This window comes from Mya arenaria, chromosome 13, assembly GCF_026914265.1.
Source record: "Mya arenaria isolate MELC-2E11 chromosome 13, ASM2691426v1".
NCBI lineage: Eukaryota > Metazoa > Mollusca > Bivalvia > Myida > Myidae > Mya > Mya arenaria.
The window spans coordinates 19,870,067-19,887,254 of NC_069134.1; the positions used below are offsets into that span (position 1 = coordinate 19,870,067).

Genomic DNA, 17,188 nt, shown 5'->3' on the forward strand with positions numbered 1-17,188 from the left:
CGGTCGGAAGCAGTATGTAAAAGCGATGAAGGAAATTATTGTATCCACGGGTGTCGTGAACACTCCCCAGTTGTTAATGTTGTCGGGGATTGGTCCTAGTAAGGACCTGCAGAAGTTGGACATCGAGGTTGTTCAAGATCTACCGGTAGGGAACAATTTACAGGATCATCAAATCACCATCATGCCTACGCCAGTGAAAGAGAATACTGGACCAACTTGGGCAGATCTTGAGTAAGTGGAGTGAGCTAATGTACGACTATCTGAAAACTGGACCTTTAGCTCAAACGGGACTGGACGGTTCGGCGTTCCTACACATCGATAAGGCTAAGATAGGGAAATCAGCCCCAGATATTCAAATCATATTTTTCAATTTTCTCTTTGGTGAAAATTTCTTGAATTTTGAAGACAAAAAGTGTTAATTGAAAGAGATTTCAATAGGCACGGGTTTGTCACAGATATTTACACAACATGGCCTAAAAGCAGAGGTTCAATAAAACTGAGGTCGGCGGACCCATTTGACTACCCCTTAATACACGCAAATTACTACTCCAATTACGAAGACATCAAAACCGTCTTAGGCGGAATCAGAGTTTGAGAAAAGCTTATGGAAACAGACACTTTCAAAAATGTTGGTGTGGATACAAGTAAAACGAAGATATCATTTTGTTCCCAGTTTGAGTACAGGTCGGATGCTTACTGGGAATGCTACATTCGACACATCAGCACCACCGAGTATCACCCGTGCTGTACCGCTCCGATGGGACCTGATAACGACAATAGTGCAGTGCTTGATCTAAACCTCAGGGTTCGAGGTATTGCAAACTTGCGAGTGGTCGATGCTTCAGTGTTCCCTAACATAACATCGGGCAACATAAATGCCCCCGACAGTCATGGTGGCCGAGAAAGCTGCAGAAATGATTCGTGGAATTGACACTGTTGAGGAGTTCAAGAATCGGGTGTAGCTTTATGTCTTTGTATTTTCCTAATGAATAGTTTCTCTTGATCTAAATTACATTTTTTTAGTTCTTAATTATTGCCTAAGTATGTCTTATCATATTTACATTTGTTGATGATTTGTTCTGTAACAAATCTTGGTTGGGAATGCCGTGGTTATAATGGATGCGGAACAATGATTAACAGAACCCGTCAGACCAGTCGTGTTTAATGATAGTGTTAAAACAGAATTGCATGATGTTGTAAGTGGCAGAAATTAATCAATAATAATATAAATGGACCTTGTTTCAAACTTAAAGTTAATATGTACAAGAACATACAATCCAAAGTTATGACTTCAGAGGGTGTTTCTCAAACCTGTATGTTTATCAGGTGTTAGTCAAGGGGAAAACTTATCTCATTTTCTCTTTTCTATGTTTGAAATTATGTTGAATCATGGCTTGATCAAAATGATATTCAAGGTGATGTGAACATACAATTGATTACATAGGCTTTACCTTAATTATTCATACTTTTATATGGAGATGATAATTCGATCATAGATCTCCAAAATGCTTTAAATGATTTCCAAAATCATTGTTAAAGTTGAAAGTTAGTACAGGAAAAACAAAGGTATTAATTATAATAGGGAGGGCTAGAAATCCCCTGGTATTTATGTTAGGTGACAATGTATTACAACATGTCGATGAATATAAACATCTTGGAATATATTTCACACAGACGTTCATTATTGCATGATATTCAAGTTGATTAATTTGATGATTTTTTTACCAATTTTACTTTACGGAAATGAAATATGGGGATACGGTAATATTGACATTTTTAGAACGATTTCGATTATAATTTTATAAATATATATTCCGAATGAAAAAATCGACCATTTCATAATGGACATGGATAATTAAAAATACTAATGACAATGAAACTACTACTTAGTTAAACTCTAAAATGTATTCATTTCTTAATGACTTGGTTTCAAAAGGTTCGGTAAAATCTGTCTGGATTGAAAATATTAAGTCTACTTTATGTGAACTAGATTTTTCTGGCGTATGGTAAAGTCAAAGCTTTCAAAATAGTAACAGGCTAATTAAGGCTTCACATCAAAAAAACCTAAAAGATGTATAGACTCAGCAATGGCATTCTACCTTAGAAATATCATCTGTTAACAACTTTTATAAAATATATAAGAGTAAATTTTCCTCGGTGAAAATATGTTCAATCATGACCGTCTTACAAAATATTTGATACTTTTTATATCACGAAACCATAAACTGCCGATTGGGCTTGGTCGATGGCGGAATTTGCCAATTTATGAAAGGAAATGTCTTGTTTGTTCAGATATAGGTGATGAATTTCACTTCCTTTTTGTATGTCCTTTATTTGATAATAAAAAATAGATAGTTAAATCGTAACTACAGTATACGCCCAAATATGATTAAGCTTAAAGAACATTTTTGTACCAACAATCAGTCTCAACTTCAAAATCTTCGTATTTTTTGCAAAATGATTATAAACATTTTTCTTGATGCTGCTAATGGTACAATTCTTGACCTTGTTATTTACTATTGTCATTATGTATCATGACTTGTTTTATGTATTGTTCTTTTTCTTTTCCGTTTTGTGATTATTATCAATACGTTCGTTATACATATGTACCGTTAATTTACTGTTATTTGAAAAATATGAAGTTTTCCTATCATAAATCATGTATTAGAAGTAACACTGTCAAGCTATTTGCCATGTTAAGATTACCCAATCTCTTACAATAATGATACTAAGTTGTTTTATACTAAACAATGGTGGAAATCTGCCTAGTAATTTTGCAAAATAATTATGAAACTTTTATCTTATTTTGGTTTTATATTTTATTCTCAAGTTATACATGCACTTGATGCTAATGATACAATACTTATTTTTTTCTATGTCTTGTTTTATGCCTTTTTCGTTTTGTGATTAATGTTAATAAGTTTATTATACATATATGCTGTTTCAAATTTACAGTAACCTGAAGTATTTGAAGATTTTTTGTATAAGTACTAGTATTAAAAGTATGCATTCCAAAATACACCAAGTTCAACATTTGTAGATAACTGAATCTCTTTCAATAATGCTACTGAATTCTTTAAAACTCAACTAAACTGTTTTTTTGGATTAAGTTAGTTATACGTAGTTAGCCGTTTTCCATTGTTCATTTTTTTTATTTAATCTGCTTATGTATCATGTATTGCATGCAGGGCTTAGCAAAAAATATTTATAAAGTTTCAAAGTTTTAGCAACGAAATTGATGGCATTCCCAGGGATTCAGGATTTCGCGTTAGAGGGGGCGCACTTTGGAAGTGCGACAGAGAACGTACGGTCGCTTCCCAAAGAATACGAACAATACATGGTTTTCATGCGTTAATTGGGGCTCGAAAGCACCCCCTAGTAAAGACTGAGACATTTTAGGCTTAAATATTGCATTCAAGTGCATTATTGTCATATTGTTCCTCGGATATTGATATGGATAATAAGCGTTTACACTTTTATAGGGGGCGTGTGCCGGGTGCGCCCCCGTCTTCATCCTCTTGTGATTCCATCTATTATAAGCCCCGGTCGAAACATCATTGCGACCGCGATGCGATTTTTTCGCGACGAAATGAAATGAGAATCACAAACATACGTCTCTGGACATTTCGTAAGGTCTTTACAAACATAAAGAGCTGTCGCAAAACCACATCTGTCGCAAGCAGTCTTTTGTGCATGTTCAAACTGCTATTTTGCAAAATCAATTTGTCACAAATATTGACAGAGTTCACATCAACGATTATGTATCAGATCAACTATTCCCATTTATCATTTTGGTCCGTAAAGGCAAAACAAGTATTACACCATTACCAGCTGTAGCATTTTCATTTCGTCTGCACGCGCAGCAAATGCAAATGTTCTGCTGTTAACAAATTCATGACTTTCAACGGAATTATTTAATTCTGAAAAGCAATTTTTATATGCATGATGTTTTGATCTGTGAACGATCGACATCGAGTCACCGTCCAGTATCGGTTCAGTCGCAGTCAGTCACAAAAGACTCGCTGAATATTCACCAATCTGTCTCAAGCAGTTTCCAGCCTGTCATCGTATCTGTGGTAAACACTTGCGGTATACACTGGACAAGTTACACCTTACGGTAGAGGTACCATAATTCCTAATATGTAGTTACAGCGGTCGCCAGTCTCTTGCAAGTAGAATCAGTCTCCAAGAGGTCACACCTCGGTGGCAACATTGGTGTGTCCGGGGCTTTAGGTAAAAATGAGGTGGCGTTTCTGATGGTGATAATATATGTTGTGTAACATAAATAACTTCAGGTATAATTTTCAACTAAAGATTAGGCATGCAAACATGAAGTTTAATTGCAGTGTTCGTCGAACACATGGACTTCATTGTAGCATGTCCTGCAATGAAGTTCACATGGTGGTTAAAAGGTGTCTTAATGAAACACATGTTGCAATGAAGTCCGCGTGGTGGTGGAAAGTGACTGAATGAAACACATGCTGCAACGAACTCCACGTGGTGGTGAACCAGCAATTTAATGACACACATGCTGCAATGAAGTCTATGTGGTGGTGGAACGTGACTTAATGAAACACATGTTGCAATAAAGTCAACGTGGTGGTAGAAAGTGACTTACAGAAACAGATGTTGCACACTGAAGTACACGCAATGAAGTCCACGTGGTGTTGGAAAAGTGACTTTATGAAACGCATGATGCAGTGATGTTCATGTGGTGGTGGAAAAGTGACTTAATGAAACACATGCAGCACTCAAGTCCACGTGGTGGTGGGAAAAAACTACTGCAGCAAAGAAATAAAACACATACTGCAATGAAATACACGTGGTGATGAACCAGTTATTTAATGAAACACATGCTGCAATGAAGTACACGTGGTGGTGAACCAGTCAATTAATGACACATGCTGCAATGAAAAACACATGGTGGCGAACCAGTAATTTAATGAAACACATACTGCAATGAAGTCCACGTGGAGGTGGAAAAGTGACTTAATGAAACTCATGCTGCAATGAAGTCCACGTGGTGGTAAAAAAGTAATTTAATTAAACACATACTGCAATGAAGTACACGTGTTGGCGAAACAGTAATTTAATGAAAGACATGCTCTAATGAGGTACACGTGGTGGTGAAACAGTAATTTACAAAACCCCATATGCTTTAATGAAGTACACATGGTGGTAAACCAGCAATTTAATGAAACACATGCTGCAATGAAAAACACAAGGTGGAGAACCAGTAATTTAATGAAACACATTATCTAATGAAGTACACGTGGTGGTGAACCAGTAATTTAATGAAACACATGCTCTAATGAAGTACACGTGGTGGCGAAACAGTAATTTTATGAAACACATGCTCTACTGAAGTACATGAGTTGACGAAACAATAATTTAATGAAAGACATGCTCTTATGAAGTACACGTGGTGGTGAAATAGAAATTTACAAAACCCCATATGCTTTAATGAAGCACAAATGGTGGTGAACCAGTAATTTAATGAACCACATGCTGCAATGAAAAACACAAGGTGGAGAACCAGTAATTTAATGAAACACATTATCTAATGAAGTACACGTGGTGGTGAACCAGTAATTTAATGAAACACATGCTCTAATGAAGTACACGTGGTGGCGAAACAGTAATTTTATGAAACACATGCTCTACTGAAGTACATGAGTTGACGAAACAATAATTTAATGAAAGACATGCTCTTATGAAGTACACGTGGTGGTGAAATAGTAATTTACAAAACCCCATATGCTTTAATGAAGCACACATGGTGGTGAACCAGTAATTTAATGTAACACATGCTGCAATGAAATACACGTGGTGGTGAACCACATGCTGCAATGAAGTACACATGGTGGTGAATCAGTAATTTAATGTAACACATGCTGCAATGAAGTACACATGGTGGTGAACCAGTAATTTAATGTAATACATGCTGCAATAAAGTACACGTGGTGATGAACCAGTAATTTAATGTAACACATGCTGCTATGAAGTACACGTGGTGGTGAACCAGTAATTTAATGTAACACATGCTGCTACGAAGTACACGTGGTGGTGAATCAGTAATTCAATGTAACACATGCTCTAATAAAGTGCACATGGTGGTGAAACAGTAATTTAATAAAACACATGCAGCAATGAAGTACACATGGTGGTGAACCAGTAATTCAATGTAACACATGCTGCAATGAAGTCCACGTGGTAGTACACCAGTAATTGTATGTAACACATGCTGCAATGAAGTACACATGGTAGTGAAACAGTAATTGAATGTAACACATACTGCAATGAAGTACACATAGTGGTGAAACAGTAATTTAATAAACTCATGCTGCAATGACGTATTTAGGGGAATTTAGATAGCAGATGGCTTGAAAGACAGGATTTTGACAAGCCCGCTTTCAGACAACCACCAAAGAAACAAACCTTTTGAAAGTATTTTTGATGCCCGGATCTTCCCCGACTCCATGTTTTTTTACAGAATTTTCTCCAGTGTAGAGATTTAGACAATACATTTTGTTGTTTGTCTAAATCCCATGTGTGTATCTGACGAACAGAATACAAGAGGTCGGAGTGAGCTTATATCCCGTTGCCTAAGGGCGCTCTTTCTACCAGCCCAGTTCGTAGATAAAGTGTTAAACTACTGTTGTTTATAGATATGAATTATAAAGCATTATATTGAATATGTTCAGCATTGCGTTCTTCTAAAGAAATTCCAAAACCATGTCGTAAGTTGCATGCATAGTGGTATAGAATTCACCAAGTATTAGGCCTAAAAGATTGCACGAACTAGCACCAGGTTAACATTAAGATGTTTAAACCAATAATGTTTCTAATCAAATCCAATCCATGTTAGATTGTTTACAGCAATTAAATTTATATGTATTTGAAAACAACAACACGTTACGTACATTAAATGAGAAAATATTGAAAATGGTATGTATTTTGAGCGAAAACGGCACTTAAAGTCTCTTGAAAAGAGTGCCCTATAGACAGTAGTGCCGAAGGAGCGTCATCACTTATGGGAATATATATAGTACTGCTAGAAGAGTATTGTAATAGGTGGAAACTTAGTGTTAATATAAATAAAACAAAGGTGATGATATTTAAACAAGGCGGCAATATTAGAAGAAATATTAAATTTATGTACAAAGAACAAGAACTAGAGATTGTAAAAAGGTTCACTTATCTAGGCATTGTATTAACACCTGGTGGTTCATTCAGTAGAACTTTTAAAACCTTATCAGGATAAGCTATGAATGCTGTATATAAGCTTAATTAAGATCTTATTAAGTTTCCAGGTATATCAATAAGCCACTATTTGTCATTATTTGATAAACTTATATACCCAGTGTTAAATTATGGCTGTGAAGTATGGGGGTTAAACGATAAAACGAGTTCATTTATAATTTTGTAAAGAGATTCTAGGTGTTAAAACTCAAATACAGACAAATTTTGTTCATGGAGAACTTGGAAGAACACCATTAGTCACTAAAACAGTTGTAAGCGTTATAAAGTACTGGTTAAAATTTTTGCATTGTGACGATATCATATAAATAAGTAAGAGCAGTTTATAAAATATTATATAGGGACTTAGAGAGAATGCCTAATTGTAAATCATGGGCAAAGAATGTAAGAGATATTTTACAAACGTAAGTATTTAATGAAGTTTGGTTATTTCAAACTGTTGGTGATGTTGGTAAATTGATATATGAATTGAAGCAGAGACTGCAAGATGTTTATGTACAAAACTGGTTTGCAGAAATTAATAACTCATCCAGAGCAAAATCATATGTGCTGTTTAAAGATTTTAAGTTACAATTTTATTTGTGTGATGTAAATAAATTGCCAAATTTCGGAAAGCTCTTACGAGGATAAGACTTTTATCACATAGACTAGAATCGAGGCCGGTAGATGGCATAAACCTGACTCTATACCTGTTAACGAATGAAAATGTCAAATTTGTAATATTCTCGAAGATGAGTTTCATTTCTTGTTAGAATGTTCATAATATAATGAATTAAGAAAACAATACATCAGTAAATATTATTGGAAAAGACCAAATGTACTGAAATTTGTTGAATTTATTGCCAGCGATAGGAAAGCTACATGTACACAATTATCGATGTATGTACAAAAAGCTTTTGAATTCAGAAATACGTTTGTTTATATTTAACATATCTAACAAGTTTTTATCTATATAGCAACCTCTGTCTCCTCACTGTGCTAATAGTATAGTATAATTTATATATGAGTTTGAATTATATAATAATATAGTGTTAGTAATTGTAAAAAAATGTATATATGAAATTGTATTTGACCACTGATCTATGAATTGTCATGATATGTGTATATATGCATAATTCTTGTATGCTCATGGGCCTATGTTCTTTATTCATTTGGAATAAACTATGAAACTATATAACTAGTGCCACTTACTAGTACTACATTTTGGCCACCGTTTTAGAAAGAAGAATAGAAACTCTCGCTTTAACTGCCGTAGACTCACTTTACGTGTACGTCCCGGTTTAAGCCTACACTATTATTGAGTCTACCTATGATATTCATGCAATTGCATACATACTTCAATACTCCATGACCTAGATTTATATTGTTTATTCCAAAGGATTAAGTGTTTTAAGGTTTGAAAGGCCTTTTTATTTTACTAGTTTGTACATTTATGAACATATACATGGCATGCTAGTAGTGTCCATGCAGTATAACACATTTTACCATCTTTAAGTGTATCAATTTATCTTGTTTCAATGTCAACAATTTTATAGGCGCACATCATAGAAAGTTTACTCTTTTACTTTTAAAACGTCAATTGTTGTAGATGAGTGTATTTCAGGTGGTCGGTAATCGTAAATATAACCAATTACAATATTTCTGAAGCTAGTGCTGGTTGGTATTTTCACCGCTTATTTCTTGCGCTGTTTCTACTACCGGAGCCGGTAAGCATTATTTCTGACACTGTCAAGGAAAAGTATGATTATGTTGTCGTCGGAGCCGGAACTGCAGGTTCTGTGGTCGCCGCAAGGCTGGCAGAGGATGCCGGAACCTCCATTCTTCTTCTTGAGGCCGGGGGACATTTTAATGAATCAAAATTTACAAGCTGGGCTTCCGGCTGGATCGCATTGTATACGTCCTCGTTTGATTAGGGATATTACACGGAGAGTGAAAAAGATGTCTTCAAGGGACTAGCTGGGAAAAGATCTTACTGGTAAAGGGGAAGGGCCCTCGGCAGTACCGGAGTTCTAAATGGGATGCAGTATACAAGAGGAAGTAGATTTGATTACGACGGATGGGCTGAAAATGGGTTCGTTGGGTGAGATTATAAAAGTGTTTTACCGTATTTCCTTTAATCTGAAGACATACAAATTCCTGAACTACATTCCTCCTCATACCACCGTCGGGGCGGGCCCATAGCTGTAACTTACAGTCCGCCGTCTGGCCTAACCCCACTAGGGCTAAAAGCGGGATCAGAACTCGGCTATAACGTCACTGATTACAACGGAGAAATACCGGAAGGGTTCAGTGTTGTGCAAAGCACACTACGAAATGGTATTCGAAGCAGCACAACGGATGAATTTATTGCTAAAGAAAAAAGACAAAATTTGGATATTGTCACACGCTCTTTTGTAACTAAAATAAATATTCAAGATAAGAAGGCGAATGGTGTTTTCTTTATTCGAAACGGTCGGAAACAGTATGTTAAAGCAAGGAAGGAGATTATCGTTTCCACTGGTGCCGTAAATACTCCCCAGTTGTTAATGTTGTCGGGGATTGGTCCTAGTAAGGACCTGCAGAAGTTGGACATCGAGGTAGTTCAAGATCTACCGGTAGGAAATAATTTACAGTATCATCAAATCACCAGCATGCCTTCGCCAGTGAAATAGAATGTTTGACCAACTAAGGCAGATCTTATAAGTAAGTGGAGTGAGCTAAAGTACGACTTTTTTAAAACTGGACCTTTAGCTCGAACGGGAGTGGACGGTTCGGCAATCCTACACATCGACAAAGCTAAGATAGGGAAATCAGCCCCAGATATTCAAGTCGCATTTTTTAATTTTCTCTTTGGTGAAAATTTCTTCAATTTCGAAGACAAAATTGCTCAAGAGTTAATTGAAAAAGATTTCAATAAGCACGCATTTGTCACAGGTATTTACACAACACGGCCCAAAAGCAGAGGCTCAATAAAACTGAAGTCAGCGGACAGGACCCATATGACCACCCCTCAATACACGCAAATTACTACTCCAATTGCGAAGACATCAACGCCGTCCTAGGCGGAATCAGAATTTGGGAACAGCTTATGGAAACAGACACTTTCAGAGAAGTTGGTGTGGATACAAGTAAAACCAAGGTATCATTTTGTTCCCAGTTTGAGTACAGGTCGGATGCTTACTGGGAATGCTACATTCGACACATCAGTACCACCCGTGCTGTACCGCCCCGATTGGACCTGATAACGACAATAGTGCCGTGCTTGATCTAAAGCTCAGGGTTTGAGGCATCGCAAACTTGCGAGTGATCGATGCATCCGTGTTCCCTAACATAACATCGGGCAACATTAACGCCTTCACAGTCATGGTGGCCGAGAAAGCTGCAGACATGATTCGTGGAATTGACACTGTTGGGGAGTTCAAGAATCGAGTGTAGCTTTATGTCTTTGTGTTTTCCTAATGAATATTTTCTCTTGACTTAAATTACATTTTTTCAGTTCTTAATTATTGCGTTATTATGTCTTATTATTTGTCCATTCTTTTATGATTTGTTCGGTAGCACATCTTAGTTTTAGAATGCCGTGGTTACAATAGATGCGGAAAAATGATTAACAGATCCCGTCAGACCAGTCGTGTTTAATGATAATGTGAATCACAGTTGCATGATTTCAGCAACGAGATTAATGGCATTCCATCTATTATAACACCGGTTCAACCAGATCAGTTTTGTGACACACACCATCTTTTTGAGTATTGCCTCTTTTTCTGAAAATATTTATTGCACGTTGATCTGACCTTGCTAAAGTTCTTAAATTTTATGGTTTCCATGGATACCGTGTGGACCAGATGTAAATTCTGGAAAGAATCATTGGGGCGTATATTTTACATCTGGTTGAAATATGCTATATTGTCAAATATTTATAGCCTTTAATTAGTTGTGTTATATTCCTGTCCATTTTTGTTGATCTGTCTTTCCAATCAAGGTCATGATCAAGGTCAAAATGCCAAGTAATTTTCAATTAAAGCTAGTTTTGTCCTTAATTATATTATGTTTTTTTTTAAATTACCAAAATCACGCTTTTGGCATTATGTTATAGCATTTAACACAAATTAGTAAATGAAGACACATTTTTAAAATACACAATTTGTATATAGGATTAATATGACAACGATTTTAAGAAAAATGTTTTTTTCATAAATTCACTCAAAACACAGAATAATTAAGTAATATGTAAAAGTTAATGTATTTGTGATTTGTTATGACATCGAATCACATTTATTGATTTCTTTTCACTGCAAACTAGCATACGGTTAGATATGGAACATGTTGTTCTAATCATGAAATATTTGCGTTAAAATTGTGAAATGCTAGTACATATTTGGGTACAAATAACCTCACCCACTACTGTTTTTTTTTAATTCTATGTATTGAGTAATTGAACATGTAAGTAAGCTGTGTATCATCATATTTTTCTTATTTCGTGTTTTGTTTAGCAAATAAAAGCATAAGCATGCTTGTGCTTTCAATTTTGTGCCAAAAAAGAGCATTTTTCTGTAAAAGTATTTATTTGCCAAAAATTTGCTCATACATAATATATATATACTGGAATACCCAACATAATCATTCCAATTGAAGAAAATTGTTCGAAGGTTATTTGCGTTTTTATTCAAGTAGATTATCATTATCTTTTAGTTAAGTATGTAATCCTTTAATTAAAAATGTTTATATACAAATGGTTGCCATGGCAACCAATATTTTCAATTCTTAAGTGTTTATGTTGTCAGTTACTTTGATTTTCAAATCTGATTGTTAAATATATCAAATGGTTTCTGTCAATATAATTTCAGAATATGAGATTAGTTGCTTATTTTAATCAAATTTCAAAATGTGAAAAGAAGCAGCACAACGAACAAACAATAATTTAAATAAAGTCAGTTCTCTCGAATTCTGCTTTCATTTTTATTAAATGTTTTCTGGTTTCAATATTTAAAAACTATCATTTTTGAGTACAATATAGTTCGCAGATTGTGTTTATTTTCCCAAGTATTAACCCAATCCCATATTTCATAAATCTATTTGATTACTACTTGTTCGTTTTAAATAACCAATTTTACTTTTCTAAAATGTTCTACATGTTGTATGAAATAGATAATAAATGATAACATTCGTGAATAAATAAATAATAATGATGTTATCATTCATTTAAATGTGTCTTCCGCTCATATAATATATATCAATAATACGTGTTTACGAAAAGGCATAACATACAAAGTTTATGGGTTATTTTTCCTTTTCGATGGCCAACAAATTTGATAAAAACCGTACACTTTTACCCGACTTTCGTTTCTTATTCATCTGAAAAACTTCAACGAGCGTTGTTATCACTTTAACTGTTATCAAGATTGCACGAATATAAGACGTAAGCCTTTATAACAAAGTTAATGACGAAAGGGAGAAAGTCACGACGTCAAATATTGGAAATAGAACATTGAAAATCTTAGAAGCGACTATTGATGATAAATGGTCAGACCTTTCCTTTCAAACTGTATTAGCTGCATCTCAAAAAAATTAAGTCAAATGTTTTGAAATTGGTCTCATGTGCTAATCAATGACAATAACAGTTCGTAATGAGGTTTGTTTTTGTCAGATCACGTTCAAGTTCATGTTAAGTCAAGGAGGTCACTGCCTTAAATGATAAAACAGTAATGTAAACACTTAGATAATATTAACGTTTCAACCAAATGTTCACGACACTTGAAAGCTCAATGTTATCTTGGTCATATTTGATAAAGATTCACGTTTTTAGGACACCCCTTAACTAAACAAGAATACATAAAGACTTCTCAAATACACCCAAGAAGATTCATTGGCCACACTTAACATTCAATGACTACACGAGGAAACCGCACAACTACCTAAAGACATACCGGATCTACCCCTAGAGCACCTTAAAACTACACAAAAACACTTCAGAACCACCCGATAACAGATTGAAACAAAACAAAGACACTCTCAAACTACTCAATGGCACTCCAGCACTATCGAAAAGTACTTCTAAAGGATACACCAGAACAACACCCATGATACCCTAAGGACAAGTCAAGGACATTAGCGCACAACAGCTGTAGACTAGCATAAAATAATTATGAATCACTGCAGAAAATCTCGAAATGCCTAAATATCAGACATTGTTAAACTTACACTGACATTGTTTAACTGCAGTTAATTCATAGCTATGCTAGATTGTTGGTAGAAGTGACCCCTTTGATAAATCTTAAGAAAAAAAGAAATGTTTTAGGTCAATTGTTATGAAATTTTGTACAGGTCATATGACACCAAAGCATAAATTCATTCCCATCAAGCCACAGTGGAAAAGAAATTATCAAAGAAGCATTATGGACAAAGCTTTTTGAACAAAACATGTGTAAATGATCCAATCAGTGTACATAAATGTATTTAAAGCTGGTACTTGTATTTATGATTTTTTTCTCATAAACTGGCTGAAGTCGCCAGAAAAGCGTACTTATGTTTTGCCCCTGCAAAACAAATTGGAAACATATGGGTCAATATAATGGTCCGTATGCCTATCCGTCCGTCCGTATAATACCACTATAAGTGACCCAAACTACATCTTAATGTCGTCTTGATCTTGTATCTAATAGCAATTTTTAATATTTTTGAATTCATATCTACTACTTAATCTCATTGAAGTCAAGAACGGCTGACTGCTGATTTACTGAAATAAATGTATTTGAAAACTGGAGAAATACTGCCTTCTCATTGGACAAAACATAATAGAAGCTGTAGATATAAATAGTGGCTGGTCCAGTGAGCGGGTTGTTTAGATACTTTAATATAGGACACTAAAAACTTTTAAGCGCATACTAAAAAATTTAACCATTACTTAAAAAGTTAAAATCAATAACAGCTGACTGACTGATGATTTACTGATATAAATGTATTGGAAAACTGGATAAAAATTGAATAAATATTGACCTTTGGGTTAGACTTACCGGTGTTTTGGGGCCTTTAACGGAATACTCGGGACTCCATATGTTGGTCATCGTCGGCGACCCCGGTGCTTTTACACTACATTAGTATTTCATGAAGCAGAGCGTAATATAGTGTATCGTAGGAATCGAACGATGTAAGTTTGTGTATTAAAAATATAGACAGTTTAACAGTATTTGTTACGCAGGGTTCGAGTAAAAAATACAGGAGAAATCGGTACGCAATAGTGAAGGCGTCACACCCTCCTACAATGGGTGCACGGCTCGGATGGACTTTACTCTGGATCCCTTCCGATATAACCGCCACACCGTTTGGTTTGTCTATTAAACATGGGTGAATACAAACATATGAGGAATATGCGGCAGTACGATACTACGATAACAAAAACGCGAAATCACGATATAACGATGGTGTAAACGCGACATTACGATGGCGAAAACACGATGTTATATCACATTATCATCATCGTATTGTCTTATAATCGCGTTTTCATCATCATACTGTCGCAATTTCGTTATCGCGTTTCAGATCAACACCTTTACAGAATGGCCCTAACGGCATTCCGTAATATTTTAGTTTGTGTAAACACTATGATTGCGTTTATCTTCGACATTCAAGCACATGCATACATACGTCTTGTGCTTGACCTAAATTGATTTTTTTTTTCAAAAGGATTGAGTGTTTCAAGGTTTGTAATGCCTTTTTATATCTAATCTCTTTAAGTGCATTACTTTTACTCATTTCAATGTAACCAGTATGTCAACAATTTTGTAGACGTACATCATAAATATATAGTTTGCACTTTTGCTTTTTGTTGTCGGGGATTGGTCCTAGTAAGGACCTGCAGAAGTTGGGCATCGAGGTAGTTCAAGATCTACCGATAGGGAACAATTTACAAGATCATCAAATCACCATCATGCCTACGCCAGTGAAAGAGAATGTTGGACCAACTTGGGCAGATCTTATAAGTAAGTTGAGTGAGCTAATGTACGACTATCTGAAAACTGGACCTTTAGCTCAAACGGGACTGGACGGTTCGGCGTTCCTTAACATTAATAAGGCTAAGATAGGAAAATCATCACCAGGTAATCAAATAATATTTTTGAATTTTCTCTTTGGTGAAAATTTCTTGAACTTTGAAGACAAAATTGCTCAAGAGTTAATGGAAAAAGATTTCAATAAGCACGGCTTCGTCACAGACATTTGCACAACGCGGCCCAAAAGCAGAGGCTCAATAAAGCTGAGGTCGGCGGACCCATTTGACTACCCCTCAATACGCGCAAATTACTACTCCAATTACGAAGACATTAAAACTGTCCTAGGCGGAATCAGAATTTGGGAAAAGCTTATGGAAACAGGCACTTTCAGAAAAGTCGGTGTTGATACAAGTAAAACCAATGTATCATTTTGTTCCCAGTTTGAGTACAGGTTGGATGCTTACTGGGAATGCTACATTCGACACATCAGCACCACCCAATATCATCCGTGCTGTACCGCTCCGATGGGACTCGCTTCCGATAATAGTGCCGTGCTTGATCTGAACCTCAGGGTTCGAGGCATCGCAAACTTGCAAGTGATCGATTCTTCAGTGTTCCCTAACATAACATCGGGCAATCTTAACGCCCCGACAGTCACGGTTGCCGATAAAGCTTCAAATATGATTCGTGGAATTGGCACTGTTGAGGAGTTCAAGAATCGAGTGTAGCTTTATTTCTTTATATTTTTATAATGTACGTTTTCTTTTTACTTAAATTACATGTTTTGTTGTATCGTAATTATTGCTTAAGTGTGTCGTATTATTTTTCCATTCGTTGATGATTTTTTCGGTAACACACCTTGGTTTTAAAATGCCGTGGTTACAATAGATGCGGAGAAATGATTAACAGAACCCGTCAGACCAGTCGTGTTTAATGAAAGTGTTTAAACAAAATTGCATGATGTTGTCATTGGCAGAAATTAATCAATAATCCTATAAATGGCCCTTGTTTCAAACTTATACCTTATATGTAATAGAATATAAAACCCAACGTTATGACCTACAGAAGGTGTTATTCAAACCTGAATGTTTATCAGGGGCTAAGCAAGGAGAAAACCTACCTCCTTTTCTTTTTTCTGTGTTTTGAAATGATGCTGAATCATGTCTGGATAAAAAAGATATTCAAGGTGATGTGAATAAAAAATGTACAAGTGATGGAATATGTTTTAAATACCTTAAATTATTTATACTTTATATGGAGATGATACGGTTATCATTAGTAATTCGATCATAGATCTCCTAAATGCTTTAAATACTGTTAAGTTGACAATGTATAAGAACATGTCGATGCATATAAAAAGCTTGAAATATATTTCACCAGAAGAGCGAATGAAAAGTTAAAACAAAAATAAAATCCTTGCTAATCCGGTTACAACGGCTATATTTGCGCTCTTAAAAAATAAAGAGACGTTCATTATTGCACGTTATTCAAGTTGATTTTTTGATGATTTTTTTGCCAATTTTACTTTACGGAAATGAAATATGGGTATACGGTTATAATGACATTTTAGAACGCGTTCGATTATAATTTACAAGATTACAAAACTTTGTTTCATTCACTATATATAAGTACACGTATAGATGCATAGTTATCATACAGTGTTACTATATGTATTGTATTTATAGTTATCCTTCTTACCTGATATATGTGTTTGTTGTATATGATTTATGTCTTTTGTTCTACATGTTTCTTTGTATTACGTTCTGTTTAAAATGTGTCATGTCTCTTCATATCGGAGGAAATAAAGACTCTCTCTCTGGTAAAATCTGTCTGGATTGAAAATATTAAGTCTAGTTTATGTGAACTTGATTTTTCTGTCAGAGCTTTCAAAATAGTAACAGGTTAATCAAGGCTTCATATTAAAAAACCTAAAAGATGAATAAACTCAACAATGGCATTCT

General features: G+C 35.2%; 1 protein-coding gene across 1 annotated transcript; it reads left to right on the plus strand.

Moving 5' to 3' along the window:
- The first annotated feature begins 25 nt into the window (after window positions 1–25).
- LOC128215099 (oxygen-dependent choline dehydrogenase-like) lies at window positions 26–15,955 on the plus strand. Its single transcript, XM_052921822.1, has 5 exons — window positions 26–145; window positions 674–812; window positions 9,385–9,854; window positions 10,202–10,378; window positions 15,668–15,955. The coding sequence occupies exons 1-5, from the start codon at window positions 26–28 to the stop codon at window positions 15,953–15,955; spliced, it is 1,194 nt and encodes a 397-aa protein (XP_052777782.1).
- The last annotated feature ends 1,233 nt before the right edge of the window (window positions 15,956–17,188 follow it).

Excerpts from the sequence above, each read along its gene's own strand:
- LOC128215099 (XM_052921822.1), top strand. The coding sequence starts at position 26 with ATGAAGGAAATTATTGTATCCACGGGTGTCGTGAACACTCCCCAGTTG. Across the intron at positions 146-673 it reads AGGTTGTTCAAGATCTACCG|TTTGAGTACAGGTCGGATGC; the intron begins GTAGGGAACAAT and ends TTTTGTTCCCAG. Across the intron at positions 9,855-10,201 it reads AGGTAGTTCAAGATCTACCG|AGGCTCAATAAAACTGAAGT; the intron begins GTAGGAAATAAT and ends GCCCAAAAGCAG.